Source organism: Callithrix jacchus, chromosome X (assembly GCF_049354715.1).
Source record: "Callithrix jacchus isolate 240 chromosome X, calJac240_pri, whole genome shotgun sequence".
In the NCBI taxonomy this organism is placed as follows: domain Eukaryota; kingdom Metazoa; phylum Chordata; class Mammalia; order Primates; family Cebidae; genus Callithrix; species Callithrix jacchus.
In genome coordinates, this window is record NC_133524.1 from 132480129 (window position 1) to 132500960 (window position 20832).

General features: G+C 42.3%; 3 protein-coding genes across 3 annotated transcripts in view; 1 reads left to right on the forward strand and 2 right to left on the reverse strand.

Annotated features, from left to right (window-relative positions):
• The window catches only part of LOC103791304 (uncharacterized), a 204268-nt gene that overhangs the window by 140328 nt on the left and 43108 nt on the right, over positions 1-20832 (forward strand). The gene's annotated exons all lie outside the window — the stretch shown is intronic.
• Positions 16046-19396, reverse strand: LOC144581122 (uncharacterized). The gene is made up of 6 exons (XM_078363482.1): positions 19192-19396; positions 18803-18943; positions 18419-18559; positions 18025-18165; positions 17636-17776; positions 16046-17392 (listed from the first exon to the last, which is right to left on the reverse strand). The coding sequence occupies exons 1-6, from the start codon at positions 19379-19381 to the stop codon at positions 17235-17237; spliced, it is 912 nt and encodes a 303-aa protein (XP_078219608.1). The 5' UTR covers positions 19382-19396; the 3' UTR covers positions 16046-17234.
• LOC144581128 (uncharacterized) lies at positions 19542-20511 on the reverse strand. The gene is made up of 3 exons (XM_078363493.1): positions 20359-20511; positions 19970-20110; positions 19542-19726 (listed from the first exon to the last, which is right to left on the reverse strand). Exons 1-3 carry the CDS (start codon positions 20375-20377, stop codon positions 19569-19571), a joined length of 318 nt encoding a protein of 105 aa, XP_078219619.1. The 5' UTR covers positions 20378-20511; the 3' UTR covers positions 19542-19568.

The following is a 20832-nucleotide window of genomic DNA, read 5'->3' on the forward strand; positions in this document are numbered from 1 at the left end:
GCCCCACGTGTGGTTGGGAATATGCAGCAGAGGCCTCACTATGCAAAGCTCTTTTAACGGCACTTTCTGTGATTGCCTCATCACTCCTTCTTGGCTGAAAGGTCTAAGATTATGGTTTGGGTTTTTGTTTTTTGGCCTCCATCCACAATATCCATCCTGCCCATCACGGAGTTGAGACGGCCAAGGCAGAAGCCCATGATTCCTCCAGTTCCTCCAGAAGCCTCAGCTTTGGACTGGTTTTTCTGCCAACCTGCTAGCTGATGCACAGGGGATGAGGCCTCAGCCTGCGCTCACAGCATTCCCTAAAGCACTTCTCTTTAGAGTTGGCCCAGCTTCTTGGGACTGCGCTTCTGCCCAGTTTCCTTGACCAGTGCCTCTGGGCCTTGTAAAATCTGGGGTCCACCAAACCTTTCATGAATTTTTCTAAATTCTGGAATTTCTTTAACCTTGCAAATATTATTCCACTGGAGGCCCAAACCTGCTCTTTGTGTCTCCTTTTTCTTACCTGCTTCTTAAAGAGATTGGCCAGGGAGAACCACCTGGACTGTACTCTTCCAGTAAGCTTGCTTGTTGGGATCTCAGCTGTCCGCTTAGGAAACACAATATTGAGGACCTAGGACCTGCCATCAAACTCTGGCCTTGTAGATGACAGATTCCCGTGTCCCCTGGGCACTGGCCCATCCTAAATCCTTCTTTCCAGTTCAGAAAAAAACCCACAGTGGCTATTCTGACTTCTGATGCAGGCACTACCACTTTGGGTTCAAACACAGGTTTTCAGAGCCCACTGCTGGCTGCATAACAGACACTGTGAAAAGGCAAACATCTATACACCCCTTTTTACATTTCTTTGGGCATCACGTTTACTAATCTCCCTCACAAGTCTTGCAGAGCACTTGGAACTTTCTCGCATGGAAAGATCTCTGCATACATAATTTTACATTCTGTAACAACTTGTTCAGAAATGTCTTCATTCTGGCTCTGAGACGAATGCATTCCATACACTGGACATCCCCCTTGTGAACGTCAGCTTTAAGCAGAACATCAGGAATATTCGTGGACCTGCTACACATCTGCGGGCAAAACCTTGTGGGAACCATGCTTTTCCACCTTCGGAGGAGACCTACCTTAAAGCAAAAGCTCTTTTGAGAATCATCAGGCTGTATTTGGCATGGGAGCAGGGGAAGGGAGATTAGGCCACGCGTTAGTGTCATCCCCCCTCACCAAGGCTCCTAAAAGCATCGGCTGGCTCCAGTGTTGCTGTCTTATTGTCCTCAACCGTCAAGATTGGACTTGACCATCTACCGACACTGGGACTTGGTCTCAGTCTCCCCATCTCCTTTGGCCTGAACTTCCTCACCAGTAAAGTGGGGTGAGCAAATTCTACTGCATGGATTCCTCAGCAGGAGTAAAAGAGATGAGACATTCCAAGTATCTGTACTATGCCTGGGGATAGTTGGCACTCCGAAAATTTGTGGGCTAACGATGAGGGCAAAGATGAGTGACACTGGCTGGGCTCCACAAGGGCAGGGAACTTTGCTCTATAGGCTGTTCTGCTGATCCTCAGATCCTGGCCTGCAGGCTACCACAGATGATGAATAAATGAAAGAGATGTCAGATCTGGAGTGGAAAGAAAGTCACTCTTTCTAGACAAAAGGGAAGGGTCTATAGAATCGTATAAACCCCGGTATGTTTGATGATGGAGTAGGGATAGAATGCTCAGTTCTAATAGCCACCTCTGTTTTCTCAATGCTTGAGCTAGAAAGGAGCCAGGTTAAGGAGGGCTCACCTAATCTGGCTTCCTGCTGTGTATGGCGTGGCATCGATAGGAAAACTATAAACATAATATCAAGTTAGAATTGTAAAAGGCAGCAAGATAATACAAAATGATGAGTACAAGAAACCTGTGAATGTTTATTCTACTGTCGTACTTGTTTACTGCATGTACTCATTGTGCCAAGAGGTAAAAAGTTAGTTTCATTGTATGATCTCACTTGACCTCTGATGGCAAGATCTGGGATTTCCACGTGGTATATGCTTCTGTTTGATGATACAAATAATTCCCTAGAAACTGATTTGTGTATAGCTGTCCCTCTGGAGGAAGTATGGGGAAAAAAATATATGTTGCAGCTCAATCACTTCATTTAGTTTCCAGATGCTAGTGTCATTCACAATGTCCGTGAAGAGAAGATGGAAAACGGCCAGTCACAACCTGATGACACCTTGTCAACTGTTCCATTAGGACTTATTAATTGGGCAGAAGCTGGTGTGTCATCCATGAGTACCAGATATCTGATTATGTTAGTCTATTAGTTGCACTCTCCTGCTTGGTTTCCATATGTACGCATACTGTAATGAAGGGAAAAAGGTGTTCTGTTTTATTTTCTATTGTGAGCTCAATTTGAGGGGTTTCAGATGGCCCCCTGGCATATCCTCCAGTTTCATGGGACGATTTCCTAGAAACTGAGCATCAGTGGTATATACCAGTGAGGTTGTCATAAAGCACTTACCTCACAGCTCAACCTCTTCCTTTGACAGAGGATAGAAACCCGCTAACCCCAAAATGATAACGTCTTATCAACTGGTCCACCATGGCTTGGTGATATGGCAGCAGCTGGAATTTCATCCACGAGGACCAGGGATCTGTGTATGTCTGCTTCTTAGTTGTTCCGTCCTACTTGGTTTCCATAAGCAGGCATATTTTCATGAAGGGTAGAAGGTTGGTTTGTTGTATATTTTTTCCTAGCCTCAATTTGAGGGGTATCAAATGGCTGCCTGGCATATGCTCTCCTGCATTCTTAGATAATTTTACAGAAACTGACCATCAGAAGGATATGCCTGTGGGGTTGACATAATGCACTTAACTCACAGTTCAACCTCTTCATTTGGTTTCCACATTCTATCATGAATCACAATGTCCGTGAAGAGCAGATGAAGAATGGCCAAACACAAATGGAGAACGTCTCGTGAAATGTTCTATCAGGGTTTATGAGTACGGCAGGAGCTGGCATTCCAGCGACGATTACCAGGCATCTGTGTGTGTTTGTTTATTAGTTGCCGTGTCCTCCTTGGTTTCCATATGCATGTGGAGTATCATGAAGGGAATAAGGTGGTTTTGTTGAATTATCTTTCCTGGTCCCAATTTGGGGGGATTTAGATCATTATATGGTGTATTCTCCTGCTTTATGGGATAATTTCCTAGAAACTGAGTATCAGTGGGACATACAAGTGGGGTTGACATAAAATGCACTTACCTCACAGCTCAACCTCTTCCTTTGGGTTCCAGATGCTATCATCAATCATCAATCACATCCTCTCTTGGTGAAGAGAGGATGCAAAATAACCAGTCCAACACTGATAATTTCTTGTCAACTATTCCACCAAGGCTTGGTCATATGCCAGCAGCTGGTATTCCATCCATGAGTACCAGGGTTCAGTGAATGTTTACGAGTTATACTGTCGTACTTGGTTTCCGTTTGCATGCAGTGTCATGCAGGAAAGAAGGTGGTTTTGTTTTATTTTATTTTCTGTCCTAAATTTGAGGGGCCCCAGACCACCACTTGACATAGCCCCCTGCTTTATGGGATGATTTCCTAGAAGCTGAGCATCAGAGGGACATACCTGTGGCATTGACATAATGCACTTCACTCGCAGCTGAAACTTCTCATTCAATTTCCAGATGCTACTGTGTCTCACAATATCTGTATAGAGAGAAAGTAAAATGGCCAACCGCAACCTGATCATGTCTTGTTTACTGGTCCGACATAGCTTATTTGTATGGCAGCAGGTGGTATTCCGGCCATGAGTACCAGGGATCTTTGTATGTTTGCTTATAAGTTGTACTTTCTTACTTGGTTTTCATATGCATGCACAGTGCCATGAAGGGAGTAACGTGGTTTTGTTGTATGATCATTTCTGGCCTAAATCTGAGGGCTCTCAGATCAGCACCTGATAGATCCTCCTGATTTATGAAATAATTTCATAGAAACTGGGCATCAGAGGGATGTACTTGTGGTTTGGCATAATGCACTTACCTCAGCGCTCAACCTCTTCCTTTGGTTTCCAGATGCTACCATCTTTCACAATGTCCATGAACAGAAGATGGAAAATGTCCAACCAGCACCTGAGAATGTGTTGTTGACTTTTCCATCAGGGCTTAAGGTGGCAGCCACTGGTATTTCATCGATGAGTACCAGGGATCCAAGTAATTTTGTTTGTTAGTATTACTGTCCTACTTGGTTTTCATATGCATGCATACTATCAAAACGGGTAGGAAGTGGTTGTGTTGTATTAACTTTCCTGGCCTCAATTACTACTTGCAATAGCATAAGCATTTCTACATATCTAAGGTTTCAAATCCTATTTTATGAAACAAGTCATTTGTTATCCCTGAAGATTTAAATTGATATATTTACTACACGCAAGTAGAAGGAGGGGAATGATGAAAATTAAAGTAGAAGAAAATCAACAACAACAACAAAAAACAAAGAATGAAATCAAAAGTTGGTTCACTGAAAAGGTGAAAAAAAAAAACAACAACCATTTAGCTTGACTGACCAAGAAAAAACAAAAAAACTATACAGATTCTGAAAATCAAGAATAGAAGGGGGTATATTAATACTGACCTTATAGAAATCAAAAGGAATACATTCTGAACAACATTCTGCCAAAAATTAACTTGGACAAAATGGAAAAATTCCTTGAAGACAAATTACTGAAATAGGACTATAGCATGAAAAGGGATTTAATTAGTCATTTAAAAACTCCCCACAAATACAAGCCAAGCCAAGGTGGCTTCGCTTGCAAATTCTACCAAACATTTAAGGAAGAAATAATACCAACACTTAGCGATGTCTTCTAGAAAATAACGCGGGAAGAAACACTACCGCATTCTGTGAGGCCAGTATTACTCCGTTATCAAAGCCGGACAAATATATCACAAGATATATTTGCCCGTCAGCTCCAAATTCACCCTTTTATCCCACAGAGTGAGAAGGTTCTGCGTTCCTCTGCCTATGTGCGCGGTGCAGTTGATACAGAAGGTCGCCTTTAGAGGGCGCCAGAGTCAGCGAAGGGGAGCGCTCCTCTTCCTCGGTCTGTCTGGGCTGGCGCGCTTGGTCCTGCTGGGTTCGAGGCTTCTCCTCTGGACTCTGGTGCCCCCAACAGGTTCCCAGTGGCCGGCAGCTTCCCTTCCTTCCGTCTCCCTTGGTCACTACGGGATCTGTGCTTCTGGTGAGACGCGACCCACGCACATCACTCCCAGGTGCCCTAGGGGGCACATTTCCCACAGTTCTCAGAGGGCACTTTTCTAGAAAGCTCAACCGGTGGGGAGGCGCCACAACAGTTTCACTGCCATTTTGTGATGTGACGCTTCCGCTTCTCTGGCAAGGTCAGGGCTTCAGGACTGTGAGTGGAGCAGTTTTTCCCTGAATGCTTTCATTTCACCCCGGAAAGGCTCCTTTGTCCTAGAAAAGCCTCTTTTCTGGGGTGCTCTCCATCGGGTGTGCGGTACGGATCACTGGGCTATGTGTTCCCGCTCTGAGGACACCGCCGTGGGAGCCTGTGTTGGCCATGGGGGAACATTTTCCTTCGGCATCCAGTCTCAGCTATGTTGTGGGACTGGGGGGTTTTCTCGGGGGCTCTCTCTAGGTGATGCGAGGGACTTTTTCTGCTGAAATGACCTGAACCAGGACATAGGGATCCTGCCTTGGTTGCCTGTGTCAGCCTCGGGTTTAGGGGTGTGTCTTCCCCGCTCAGTCGCAGCCCTGAGGGGAGACTCTGCCTTGTGGACTCTGCCCGTGCTCATGGGCCGGGGTGGGGGTGTCTGTGCCCCAGACGCACTATCACCTCTCTGTGGGGTCACTGTCGTGGGCTTTATCTCAGCCCGCGAGGGACTCTTTTCTTCGAGTGCTGATGTCCTCCGTGGGGTGCATTTGTCTTTGGATGTTGCTCATGCTCAGCTAAGATGTGTTGGCCTTTCTTGGGTTCTGCTCGTCCCGGATGGGGATGCTTACCAAATGCTTTCCCTTGGTGCTGGTTTTTTTAATTATCTGTGGGTGCTGTCTCCCGGTGCTGCGGGGGAGTGGGGTGCTTGTTCCTTGGATTCTCTAAGCCTATGGTGGGACACGGGGAGCTCTGTGTCGGCCATGAGGGAGGCCACCTGACCCTGGGAGCTCTGTCTCGCCCTGGATTGGGGTGCTTTTCCTCCATTGGTTGATCTCAGTTCTGAAGGAGCTCTTCCCCGGGGTACTATCTGACCTTTCAGCCACAGCCTGGGGTGTCTGTGTGGGAGTCGGTGTACAGAAATATTCGAAGATTCCAGCTGTGCCACATTCACACACTCGCTGTACAGTTAATCTTTCATTCCAGTTGCTCTGATGGGTGTGCAGTGGTCTCTCCTTATGTCTGCACTTGAATTTCTCTGCTGATTGAGATTGAGCACATCTTTTAAAAAATTGTTTTAATTAATTAATTTATTTACTGTTTATTTATTAATTGATACTTGATTTTGTTTTGAAATGGGGTCTCCCTCTGCCTCCCAGGGTGGATACAGCAGCACTTCCACCTCCCGGGCTCGAGCAATTCTTGTGCCTCAACCTCTGGAGTAGCTGGGACTACAAGCATGCACCGGCAAGCCCGGCTAATTTTTGTATTTTTTTTACGCAGAGAGGGGTTTTGCCAAGTTGCCCTGGCTGGTCTCGAACTTCTGGCTTAACCGATTCACCTGCCTCAGCCTCCCAAGATGCTGGGATTACAGGTATGAGCCACCAATCCCAGCTGTTTATTAATGGGTTTGGAGCACGTTTTTATGTATTTATTGTCATTTAACTGTGCCCTTTAGGAGGTTCCTTTCAAGCCTCTACCCCCAAATTTTACTGAGATGTTTGTACTTTAAAAATGGATTTACATATATTCCATATTTCAGTTATACACACATACACACAGGCATATATGTACATAGATAAAAAACACATGGAATTTTAATGTCTTCTATAAATCTGTTTTGCTTTTACACTGTCTCGATAAAGTGTTTTTGATGAACAGACTCTTAATTTTATTACTCAGTGTGTTATTTATGGCTACTGCTTTTTATTATTTTAAGAAAAATCTTTGCCTTGCCCAATGCCATGACGATTATATTCTGTTTTCTTCTAGGTTTCAAATTCATCTCAAATAAATTCTCGTTGAATGGAGTAAAGCCAGAGTCTGGGTGTGTTTTACGTGTTTATTAGAGTCATATTTAAGTGTGACTGTCATGAAGTGTGTATTCAGCTCCCCCTCAAGTTTTATTGGGATGTTTGTTTCTTAAAAATTGAAGTGTAGTTCTGGATATGTTGTGTATTCCACTTGTTTTTTGTCATACATACATACATACATACATACGTATATATATGTGTGTGTGCTTGTGTGAGTGTGGTTAATATATATTTTTAAATATAACCTATACAATCTAATCTGTGATATGTAATGTACAAATACGCTTTGCTTTTTCACTGTCTTAGTAGTGTCTTTGGAGGAACAGAAATTTTCCATTTAATTATGTCAAATTAAACAATTCATTCTTTATGGTTAGTGCTTTTGTATCCTCATTAGAAACATCTTTGCCTGTTCTATAGTTGTGAAGATAATATCTCAAGTGTTTTACTAGATTGTCTCTCCATCTTTGATAATGTTTTTTGGAGCGGATGAGATAAGAGTCAAGGTTTATATTTTCCCTGCATTTATAAAGTGCATTTATTAAAAGCACAGCCCTTTCCACTATGATTTACAGAATCTCTTTTGTGGTAAATCTCGCTCTTTTGTGTTTCCAGACTCTGTGTCCTCTTCCTTTGGTGTATTTGTCTGTCATTGCTCCAATACTACACTGTTTTAATTACTCTACCCTTACAGTAAATCTCATATTTAGTAGCGTATATCTACCAAATTAGTTCTTCTTCTTATAGATTGTCTTGGCTTTTCCAAATCTTTAATTCCCATATACTTTTTTCTTTTTCATTTTTTTAGACAGAGTCTCACTCTGTCACACAGGCTGGACTGCAGTGGCACGATCCTGATTCACTGCAACCTCTGCCTCCTCAGTTCAAGTGCTTCTCCTGCCTCAGCCTCCCGAGTAGCTGGGACTACAGGCATGAGCCAGCACACCCAACTAATTTTTCTGTTTTTAGTAGAGATGGGGTTTCACTATGTTGGTCAGTATGGTCTCAGTCTCTTGATGTCGTGATCAGCCTGCCTCAGCCTCCCAAAGTGCTGGGATTTCAGGCTTGAGCCACCGCGCTGGCAATTCCCATATACTTTTTAAAAAACTATCAGCTCGTCAGTTTTTGGAAAATTTATTTTTCATGGTGGAATTTTAAGGAAGATTGGCATGATCATTCAGGGAGAATTAACAGTAACATCTCTTAATAATGTCTTCCATTCCATGTAAAGAATATTTCTTCCATTTACTGCAGCCTTGAATTTCTCTCAGTGATGTTTTATAATTATTGTGTAGTGCTCCAGCACATCTTCATTAGATTTATTCCTAAGTATTTGATGTTTGTGGTGCTGTTTTTAATGACATTTGAAATTTCATATTCTAACTATTTGTTTCTATTAGCTATAAAGAAATACCAGTGGTTTTTATTATATCTAGTAACTTGACTAAGTTTGTTTATTAACCCTAATGATTTTATTCTTTTACATTGTCTATGTCCAGAAAAATGTTGTATGTGAATAATAACAGTTTCATTTCTTTCCAGTTTTTAAACCTATTATGTCTTCCTGATGCCACTGCACTTCTTAGATTCTCCAGTAAATTGCTGAATGGATAGTTGATATTTTTGTCGTGTTTCCAAACTCAGGGAGAAAATACTGATATGTCACTATTAAGTATGGTATTTACCATGATTTTGTGTGTGTGCATATGCTTACCACCATTAGAAAGTTGCTTTCTTTTCTAAGTTACTGATGGTTTTTGTCATGAATAAATGTTAAACATTGACCCATCTATGAAAATAATCCTGTGGTGTTTCCCTGTTTTTTTTTTTTTTTACTTTTTGTTAATGTGGTGCATTACATTTATTGATTTTCAAATGTGAAATCAATCTCGCCTTTCTGCAATATGTTTGACAATGGTTGATGAACGTTGTTTCTAAGTACTATTGCATTTTGTTCGCTAAACTTTTGTTTAGAATTCTTGTGTTTAAATTCAGGGTGATCTTGGCTTGTAGTTTTGGCTTGATCTTATCATTTACTTGTTTTCTATGGTCCTTGTCAGATGTTGTTACCTGGTTTGTATCAATCTCCTAAAATGAGGACAAATAAAAGGAATCCCTTTTTCTAACAACGGTTGATACAAATTGATTTATAATCTTCAAAGAGTTAATAATAGTTTAATCTACATTTGGTTGATGGTCGCTGCCTATTCTGCAATCATTCTCATTGATTTTGATTAAACTATCTTCCTTCTTTTTAACTTAGCATGCATTAAAAATAGGTTTCTTTTCATGAGAACAGAGTGTTTCTTGGGGCTTGGTAAATTTTGGCTCATGATTAAACGTCAAATTAATGATTCACATTCTTGGTTGGATACACATATGCAGACTGTTTGCCATTTGGTGATTGTTAGATTTTTGTCAGGAGTGGGATATGTTCATTGATATATTTCAGGAAACCATGACCCATCAAGGCGAGAAGGTGGCTGTAGAACCTGAAAATGTGTTTGAACGTCCCAGGGAATCTGACAGTCCTTCATATCAGAAAAGGCAGAAGATGGCCCTGTCGGCACGGACAGAAGGAGCAGGAGACGGTGGTATTGGACGCTCTGCCATGTCTACGGAAAAGGGTAAGTCAGCCTGTCCTCGCCTCCTTTTCGTGCTGTATCCAGTGCAGCTGGCCTCCTGCCTCTTACCCTCCTGTCCTTGTCAAGGTCAACAGTTTTGGCTTGCATTGCCATAAATTTTACAACAGCATTTGACAGTTGTTCACTTGCTCCTTCATGGAAACCTTCTAGGATTTCCATTTTCCACAATGTGTACTTTTAAAATTTTCTTATCCTTACTAGTGAGCCCCTGTTTTCTTTTTTTTTTCTTTTTTTTTGAGACAGAGTTTCAGTCTTGTCAGCAAGGCTGGAGTGCAGTATTTCAATCTTGGCTCACTGCAAATTCTGTCTCCCAGTTCAAGTAATTCTCCTGCCTCAGCCTCCCGAGTAGCTGAGATTACAGGCACCTGCCAGCATTCTCAGGAAATTTTTGTATTTTTGGTAGATATGCGGTCTCACTATGTTGGCCAAACTTGTCTCGGACTCCTCTCCTCAGATAATCCACCGATCGCAGCCTCCCAAAGTGCTGGGATTACAGGCATGAGCCACCACTTCCGGCCCCTATCATTCGTTTTTTCTACCTTTCTTTTTCTTCTCTTCTCTAAACACTGTAAATATTCCTTGAATCCCAGCATTTCTCTCTCCTTCTATTCCACTTTGCCATGATGAGTCACTGAGCTACTGTGCTATCTCCATGTCTCCCATTATTGCCCCCATCTAACGCACACCCTCCAGCCCTGCAGCCAGGTCATCGTGTTGGCAGGTAAATGACATCATGCCACATCACTCCTGAAAATCCATCCCCAACTCTCCTAAGCACTCAGAACAGACCGTAAACCAGCTTTGGTCTGCGAGGCCTTCTTCACCCTCTACTAACACGGGTCCTATTCATCTCCTGGCTCTCTCTGCTTATCTCCTTCACTCCATAGTGCCCGGTCCATCCTCACTACAGCCCATACCCTTAGACTCATTGCAGCCTGGAAATCCCCCTCTGCCTCTGCACAGGTAGCCCCACTTCTTCCTCCAATCCCTGCCCAAGGGCACCTCCTGAGAAGGCCCTGCCCAACCAGCGGCAGCTCCTGGGGTTCCCTCTGCTGCTGTCTCCCACAGGCCTGTGGATGTCTTCCCCACCACCAGCCTAACGCTGCTTTCTTTCATTTCCTCATTACGTATGTACTGTCTGACTGCCCCTTGAGGGTGTGAACTCCACAAGGGCAGAGAACTTTGCTCTCTGGGCTGTTTACTACTGATCCCTAGATCCTGGCATGCTGCCTGCCACAGACAATGAAGAAATGAAAGAGGTGACAGACCTGGAGTGAAAGGAAAGTCACTTTTCTGAGGCAGAAAAAAGAAAGAGGAAGATCATATGCTAAACGGGATTTTAGGTGATGAGTGGGTATAGAACTTTCAGCATTAACAGCTGCCTATATTTTCTCAGAATATATTTGACATAGCGAGGAGACAGGTTGAGGTGTATCCAAGTTTTCCGGCTTCCAGCTGAGTAAAGCGTGGCACTTTGTATGTGAACCTGAAAAATCATGATATCAAGTGAAACTTGCTGCTTTCAACTTATAAAGCATGACAAGCTGACACTAACAGATGAGTACCAGGGACCTGTGAATGTTTGTTAGAGTTATACTGTCTTACTTGGTTTCCATATGTATTTATAGAGCCAGAAACTAAGAAATGGTTTTATTGTTTTATGTGTCCTGGCCTCAATTCATCAGGCCTGGGATTTCCCCCTGGTATACCTCCCATCTATGAAATAAATAATTCCCTAGAAACTGAGGAGCACATAGATATACCCAGAGGGGTGATAAAAGACACATTTCCCACAGCTCAACTTCTCAGTTTGGTTTCCAGATCTGTCGTTCGTGATGTCTATGTGGAAGGGAAAGAACATGGTGAAACTCCAACTGATGGCTTTTTGTCAAAATTTGTTCCACCAGAGCTTAAGGTAGCAGTTGGTATTCCAGCCAGCCAACTGGATTCTCGGATTGATGACTTCACTGGCTTCAGCAAAGATGGGATAGTGCAGAAAGCTGGTAGAAATGCACTTGTAGAAAGAATCATTACCAGCAATTTCTCTGCAGATGACCTAAAATGCAGAGAAATACTCCCTTTTCTAAAAAGCCGAGAAGAAATTAGTGCTGATATAAAATACCAGTTAGTGAAGGAAATTCAATGCTTTGGAGAAAGTAAGTAGTATAAGAATGTCTGTTTTTAAAAAAATTGAGGAAGTCTCCCTTTCTTTAATTCAGAAGATATGCATGTTGTCTGTTGAGGCTAATTCCTTGCCAGAGTTGAGTTTACCCATAATTTATGGTAATTCGTCTTTTGACTAAAGCACAGTACAACTTTTCTTTCTCTTTTCTCACCGGGTTATGGTTTACAAGACTTTCATTCATAGGTAGGTGCAGGTGTCTTTTTTTATTTTTTAGATTTTGTATGTGCAGGTATCTTGATTTAAGCATTTAAAACATTTTAGCCCATGAAGCAGGATTAGTGAGGTATAGGTTAAGCAAGATTCACTTCTATTCTTCTTTGTATTTGATAATACTCAAGTTTTTTTTTAACGTCTTCAGAATATGAAAAAATCTTCAAATTGCTTGAAGGAGTGCAAGGACCTATAGAAATCAAAAAACAATTTTTTGAATCCAACATCAAGGAAGCAGCAAGGTAGGTAGAGACAGGAACTGTCCAATTTCTTTAAGCACTCGGGTCCAACACAGTACTGGCGGTGAGCATGGGGGAACGGCCTGTGCCTTGAATTTCTCAAACCTTGGCCCTCACTTATACTTACGTCTGTCTCCACAATTACTTAGGTTAATGTCGTCTGAATCTAACTCATTCTTTTAAGCCTATGGAGAATTCAATTCTCACCATAGTCTGAGGTAGACATTGTCCCTCAACTGACACTCTTTGTATTTGCTAATTACCTCTTTTTAAGACATGTGTGTACGTACATAGCAGATGCATATATTTCTGGGGTATATGAGACATTGTGATACAGACAACAATGTGTAATAAACACATCAAGGTAAATGGGGCATCTATCACCTCAAGCATTTATTTTTTGTGTTACAGATAATCCAATTATACTCGTTATTTTTAATGTACAATTAAATTATTACTGGCTGTAGTCACCCTGTCATGCTATCAGATAGTTTTGTACGTATTAATCATCTGTACTTCCCCCAACCCCACGAACCTTCTCAGCCTCTGGCAGTCCTCCGTTCTACTCTCTATCTCCATTAGTTCAGTTTAAAATTTTTGCTCCCACAAATAAGTGAGAACATGTGAAGTTTGTCTTTTTGTGCCTGGCTTATTCCACTTAACGTAATGACCTTCAGTTCCATCCATGTTGTTGCACAAGACTGAATCTCATTCTTTTCTATGGCCGAACAGCACTCCTTTGTGTCTATGTACCGCGTTTTCCTTACCCATTCAGCTGTTGGTGGACACTTAGGTTGCTTCCAAAACTTGGCTACTGTGGACGGGGCTGCAACCAACACGGGAGTGCAGATATCTCTGCGGTGTACTGACTTCCTTTCTCCTGGGAGTATACCCAGCAGTGGGATTACTGGATCATATGATTGCTCCATTTTCAGGTTTTCGAGGAACCTCCAAACTGTTCTTCATAGTTGTCATAGTAAATTATATTCTCAACAAGAGTGTATGAAGCTTCCCTTTTCTTCACACCCTCGCCAGCATTTGTTATTGCCTGGCTAGACTACCCCTTACCATGCAGGTGCATTTCTGTCTCCATGCTGACTGTTACTTCATCCTTCTATCTCCCACAGTGCTTCCTACAGCATAGGTTCTTTGGCTCTCTTTTGGTTAATGACACGTCTCTTTCTTTTCAGGTATGTGCGAGGAGACTTAATTCCGCACCTTGAGAAGAAACTGGAAGAAATGACATCTGGCTACTTGTCCAAGAAGGAACATCAGACCCTAAATGCATAATCTCTTTAATGATTGAGGAGAAAAGAGGATCAAATTGCTGTTTTTTACAATAGAGTAGGATATGGCTGAAGCCTCCTAGCATGTGTTAGTGAATAAAATGGCCTCCCAGAGGCTAAGAAATTTCTGTCACTAAATATTGGTCTTTTTCCCTAAGCATTTCATTTGAAAGGATAACTTATTTGTTGGTTTGTTGATTTTCCCACCTGTGCTGGCAGACATTATTGACCCATCAAGTAAATACTATTACAGTCGTGGTTTCTGCAGCAGCCCACATTGCTGTAACTGTTATTTATAACTGCCTTCTTTCACTACCCATTTCTCTTTCCCTTTGCCCTAGCGAAAGCATGTCAGCTGCTCGTGGTGCTTGGCCTGGCAGAATGACTCAAACCTTCATTACTGAACAGTCTGAACCATTAGATGTCCTGCCTAGATGGGGTTGCTGTAAGTTTTCATTAACTCTAATCATAAAACATGGGAGTACTAAGAAGCTCTCTAGACATATCAGACATACTGTTCCTTAGCCCCTGGTGTAGTAGGAACCCAATATTCATTTTTCTTTCCATCACCCGAGCCAGTAGCAGGCCCCCTACTTTGTCTCTTGGTTGAGAGGAATGAAGAGTTCAAAGCGGTCAGCTTGCAGACACAACTTTCATTTGCTGTAATTTCCATTAACTCTAATCACAAAACACAGGAGGACTAAGAAGCTCTCTAGACATATAAGACATGCTCTTTCTTAGCCTCTGGTGTAGTAGGAACTCCATCTCCCTTTGATTGTCATTTTCCGTCACCCCAGCCAGTAGCGGACCCCCTTCTTTGTCTCTTGTTTGAGAATGAACTTTCCAAAGGGATCAGCTTGCAGACACAACTTTCATTTCAATGGAATGATTTTTTGATCCGCTATTGAAAAAAAAAATCTCTCAATTTGTAACTAAGATCTCTAGTCCAGCAGAGCCAAATGTTTGCAAAAAGCAAAATTTTACTACTAGATACCCAGAAGTAATAGTGAGAGGAGGCCCTCATCTTGCCTCTTTCATTCTTGAAGACATAGATGTGGCTATAGAAAAATAGCTCCATATACTTGATGCTGGGATACAGCATTGCCACCTCCTAGACTGTTAGCCAAGACCCTTAAGGCACTACCACAAAGCTGGAACTACAAGTCAGGCTTTAGAAGATCATTCCACGGTCCAATTGAGCCCGCCACTTCAGGATGGTGAAGTACATCACGAGACTAGTCTAATTGGCTACCATAGGCCTATTGCCATACTTCATTTCCTGTAAAGTGAGATTCCTGTTTAAAACTAGTACAGTGTGGGATACCACGATGGTGGACACAGCATTTCCTAATACCACAATGTTTGTTTTCTTGAAGTACCATAGGTGAGAATGAAAATCCATATCCAGAATAAGTGTCCATTTGAGCAAATCAAAGTGATGCCCCTTCAATTGTGGAAGCAGATTCAAGTAATCACAGTGCTATCTGGAAGCGGACAGACCACTCTGGGACATGGTTTCATGTTGGGGACTCAGTGTTCGTCTCTGCTGCTTGCAGATTGAATAGCGAGCAGTGGTTGTACTGACATAGACCTGGTAAATGAAAGTTGATATTACCAAGACCATGGATATCCTCTATCTCAACCACCATAATCATGATGCACTGTTACTCTTTATAATATGGAAGGGTGCACCTAAGGAAGTCTGGAGGTGATTGATGATAGCATCTGGAAACCAAAGGAAGAGGTTGAGCTGTGAGGTAAGTGCATTTTATGTCAACCCCACTTGTATATCTCACTGATACTCAGTTTCTAGGAAATTATCCCATAAAGCAGGAGAATACACCATATAATGATCTAAATCCCCCCAAATTGGGACCAGGAAAGATAATTCAACAAAACCACCTTATACCCTTCATGATACTACACATGCATATGGAAACCAAGGAGGACACCGCAACTAATGAAAGAACACACACAGATGCCTGGTAATCGTCCCTGGGATGCCAGCTCCTGCCATCTCATAAGCCCTGATAGAACATTTCACGAGACATTCTCCATTTGTGTTTGGCCATTCTTCCTCTGCTCTTCACGGACATTGTGATTCATGATAGATTGTGGAAACCAAATGAGGAGGTTGAACTGTGAGTTAAGTGCATTATGTCAACCCCACAAGCATATCCTTCTGATGGCCAGTTGCTGTAAAATTATCTAAGAATGCAGGAGAGTATATGCCAGGCAGCCATTGGATACCCCTCAAATTGAGGCTAGGAAAAAATATACAACAAACCAACCTTCTACCCTTCATGAAAATATGCCTGTTTATTTGGAAACCAAGTAGCATGGAACAACTAAGAAGCAGACATACACAGATCCTGGTCCTCGTGGATGAAATTCCAGCTGCTGCCATATCACCAAGCCATGGTGGACCAGTTGATAAGATGTTATCATTTTGGGGTTAGCGGGTTTCCATCCTCTGTCAAAGAAATTGTTTAAGCTGTGAGGTAAGTACGTTATGACAACCCCACTTGTATATCCCACTGATGCTCAGTTTCTAGGAAATCGTCCCATGAAAGTGGAGGATATGCCAGGTAGCCATCTGAAACCCCTCAAATTGAGCTCACGAAAGAAGGTACAACTGAACAACCTCCTTCCCTTGATGACACTATGCATACATATGAAAACCAAGTGAGACTTTCCAACTTATACAGAAACATACACAGATCCTTGGTACTCATGGCTGGAATACCAGCTGCTGCCATGTTAATACACCCTGGTGGAAAAGTTAACAAGATGTTACTAAATTGCAGTTGGGCATTTTCTATCCTCTCCTCACGGATGTTGTGTGTCGTGGTAGCATCTGGAAGCAAAATGACAAGGTCAAGCTGTGAAATAAATGCCTTATTTAAACACACAGGTATACTCTTCTGATGCAGAGCTTCTAATAAATTATTGCATGGAGCAGGAGGACATGACGGCAGTGTTCTGAGACCCCTCAAATTGCACTTAAGGAAGAGAATAAAACAAAACCACTTTCTCCCCTTTATGACACTATGAGCGGATATGGAAAACAAGTAGGAAAATCCAACTAATAAGAGAAGATACACAGTTATATGGTACTCGTGGCCAGAAGAGCAGCTCCTGCCATATTAGTAAGCCCTGAAGGAACATTTGACTACATGTTATGCGGTTGCGGATTTGCCATTTTCCATCCTCTCCTCATGGACATTGAGATGGACTATAGCATCTGAAAACCAAATGAAGAGGTTGAGCTGTGATGTACGTGCGTTATTTCAACCACACAGGTACATCCCTCTGATGCTGAGTTTCTAGGAAATTATCAAAGAGAACAGGGGTGGATATGCCAAGTTGCCCTCTGATACCCTTCATATTGAGGCTAGGAAAGTATATACCACAAAATTACCCTCTACCATCGAAGAAATTATGCCTGCTTAGGGAAACCGAGTAGGACAGCACAACTAAGAAGCAGACATACACAGATATCTGGTCCTCCTGGATGAAATTCCAGCTGCTGCCATATTACCAAGCCCTGGTGGAGCAGTTGACAAGACGTTATCAGGTACCGGTTGGCTGTTACTTCTCTTCTTTTCACGGACGCTATGCGTCACTGCAGCATCTGGAAACCAAATGAAATGGTTGAGCTGTGAGTAATTTGCATTATGTAAACCACACAGGCATAGCCCTCAGATGCTCAGCATCTAGGAAATTATCGCTTGGAGAAGAATATACCAGGTAGCAATCTGAGAACCCTAAAATTGAGGCCAGGAAAGATAGTACTACAACACTAGATTCTGTCCTCATGACACTATGCATGCATATAAAAAACAAGTAGGACATTATATCGAGTGAACAAACATACACTGATCCCTGGTACTCATGGATGAAACACCAGCTGCTCCCATATTAATAAGTGCTGGGGGAATAGTTGAGAAGACATTATTGGGTTCTGCTTCAGCATTTTTAATCTTCTCCTCGTGGACGTTGTGAGTGATGGTAGAATCTGGAAAGACAATGAAGACGTTAAGTTTTGAGTTAAGGGCATTATGTCAGCCCACAGGTATATCCCCCTGATGATCAGTTTCTAGACAACGATTTCAAAAAGCCAGAGAGGATATGCCAGATGGGCATCTGAGAACACTCAAATGTGCTCACGAAATATAATACAACAAAATCACTTTCTCCTATTCAGGACACTAGTCATACCTATGAAAAGAAGGTAGGATAGTACAAATGAATAAGCAAACATACACTGATCCCTGGTGCTCATGGCTGGCAGAACAGCTGTGGCCAAAAATGTAAGTGTTTGTAGAACAGTCAACAAGTCGTTATTAGATGTTGGTTGCTTATTTTCCAGCTCCTCTTCACGGACATTTTGAGTGACGGTAGCATCTGAAAGAAAACCAAATGAAGAGGTTGAGCTGTGAAGTAAATACATCATGTGAACTGCACAGGTATATCCCCCTGATGATCAGTTTCTAGGTAATCATCAAAAAAAGCAGGGGTGCATATGCCAAGTGGACATCTGATACCCCTCAAATTGAGGATACTAAGGTATTTACAACAGAGTTACCCTCTACCATTCATGAAATTATGCCTTCTTAGGGAAACCAAGTAGGACAGCACAACTAAGAAGCAGACATACACAGATCTCTGGTTCTTCTGGATGAAATTCCAGCTGCTGCCATATTACCAAGCCCTGGTGGAGCAGTTGACAAGACGTTATCCGGTACCGGTTGGCTGTTACTTCTCTTCTCTTCACGGACGCTGTGCGTGACTGCAGCATCTGGAAACCAAATTAAATGGTTGAGCTGTGAGTAATTTGCATTATGTAAACCACACAGGCATAGGCCTCAGATGCTCAGCAGCTAGGAAATTATCACTTGGAGAAGGATATACCAAGTAGCAATCTGAGAACCCTAAAATTGAGGCCAGGAAAGATAGTACAACAACACTAGATTCTTTCCTCATGACACTGTGCATGCATATAGAAACCAAGTAGGACAGTATATCGAGTGAACAAAAATACACTGATCCCTGGTACTCATGGATGAAACACCAGCTGCTCCCATATTAATAAGTGCTGGGGGAATAGTTGAGAAGACATTATTGGGTTCTGCTTCAGCATTTTTAGTCTTCTCCTCATGGACGTTGTGAGTGATGGTAGAATCTGGAAAGACAATGAAGACGTTAAGTTTTGAGTTAAGGGCATTATGTCAGCCCACAGGTGTATCCCCCTGATGATCAGTTTCTAGACAACGATTTCAAAAAGCCAGAGAGGATATGCCAGATGGGCATCTGAGAACACTCAAATGTGCTCACGAAATATAATACAACAAAATCACTTTCTCCTATTCAGGACACTAGTCATACCTATGAAAACAAGGTAGGATAGTACAAAGGAATAAGCAAACATACACTGATCCCTGGTGCTCATGGCTGGCAGAACAGCTGTGGCCAAAAATGTAAGTGTTTGTAGAACAGTCAACAAGTCGTTATTAGATGTTGGTAGCTTATTTTCCAGCTCCTCTTCACGGACATTTTGAGTGACGGTAGCATCTGAAAGAAAACCCAATGAAGAGGTTGAGCTGTGAAGTAAATACATCATGTGAACTGCACAGGTATATCCCTCTGATGATCAGTTTCTAGGTAATCATCAAAAAAAGCAGGGGTGCATATGCCAAGTGGACATCTGATAACCCACAAATTGAGGCTACTAAGGTATTTACAACAGAGTTACCCTCTACCATTCATGAAATTATGCCTGCTTAGGGAAACCGAGTAGGACAGCACAACTAAGAAGCAGACATACACAGATCTCTGGTCCTCCTGGATGAAATTCCAGCTGCTGCCATATTACCAAGCCCTGGTGGAGCAGTTGACAAGACGTTATCAGGTACCGGTTGGCTGTTACTTCTCTTCTCTTCACGGACGCTGTGCGTGACTGCAGCATCTGGAAAACAAATGAAATGGTTGAGCTGTGAGTAATTTGCATTATGTAAACCACACAGGCATAGCCCTCAGATGCTCAGCAGCTAGGAAATTATCACTTGGAGAAGGATATACCAGGTAGCAATCTGAGAACCCTAAAATTGAGGCCAGGAAAGATAGTACAACAACACTAGATTCTGTCCTCATGACACTGTGCATGCATATAGAAACCAAGTAGGACAGTATATCGAGTGAACAAACATACAGTGATCCCTGGTACTCATGGATGAAACACCAGCTGCTCCCATATTAATAAGTGCTGGGGGAATAGTTGAGAAGACATTATTGGGTTCTGCTTCAGCATTTTTAATCTTCTCCTCGTGGACGTTGTGAGTTATGGTAGAATCTGGAAAGACAATGAAGACGTTAAGTTTTGAGTTAATGGCATTATGTCAGCCCACAGGTATATTCCCCTGATGATCAGTTTCTAGACAACTATTTCAAAAAGCCAGAGAGGATATGCCAGATGGCCATCTGAGAACACTGAAATGTGCTCACGATATATAATACAACAAAATCACTTTCTCCTATTCAGGACACTAGTCATGCCTTTGAAAACCAGGTAGGATAGTACAAATGAATAAGCAAACATACACTGATCCCTGGTGCTCATGGCTGGGAGACCAGCTGTGGCCAAAAATGTAAGTGTTTGTAGAACAGTCAACAAGTCGTTATTAGATGTTGGTTGCTTATTTTCCAGCTCCTCTTCACGGACATTTTGAGTGACGGTAGCATCTGAAAACCAAATGAAGAGGTTGAGCTGTGAAGTAAATATATTATGTGAACTGCACAGGTATATCCCTCTGATGATCAGTTTCTAGGTAATCATCAAAAAAGCAGGGGTGCATATGCCAAGTGGACATCTGATACCCCTCAAATTGAGGCTACTAAGGTATTTACAACAGAGTTACCCTCTACCATTCATGAAATTATGCCTGCTTAGGGAAACCAAGTAGGACAGCACAACTAAGAAGCAGACATACACAGATCTCTGGTCCTCGTGGATGAAATTCCAGCTGCTGCCATATTACCAAGACCTGGTGGAGCAGTTGACAAGATGTTATCAGT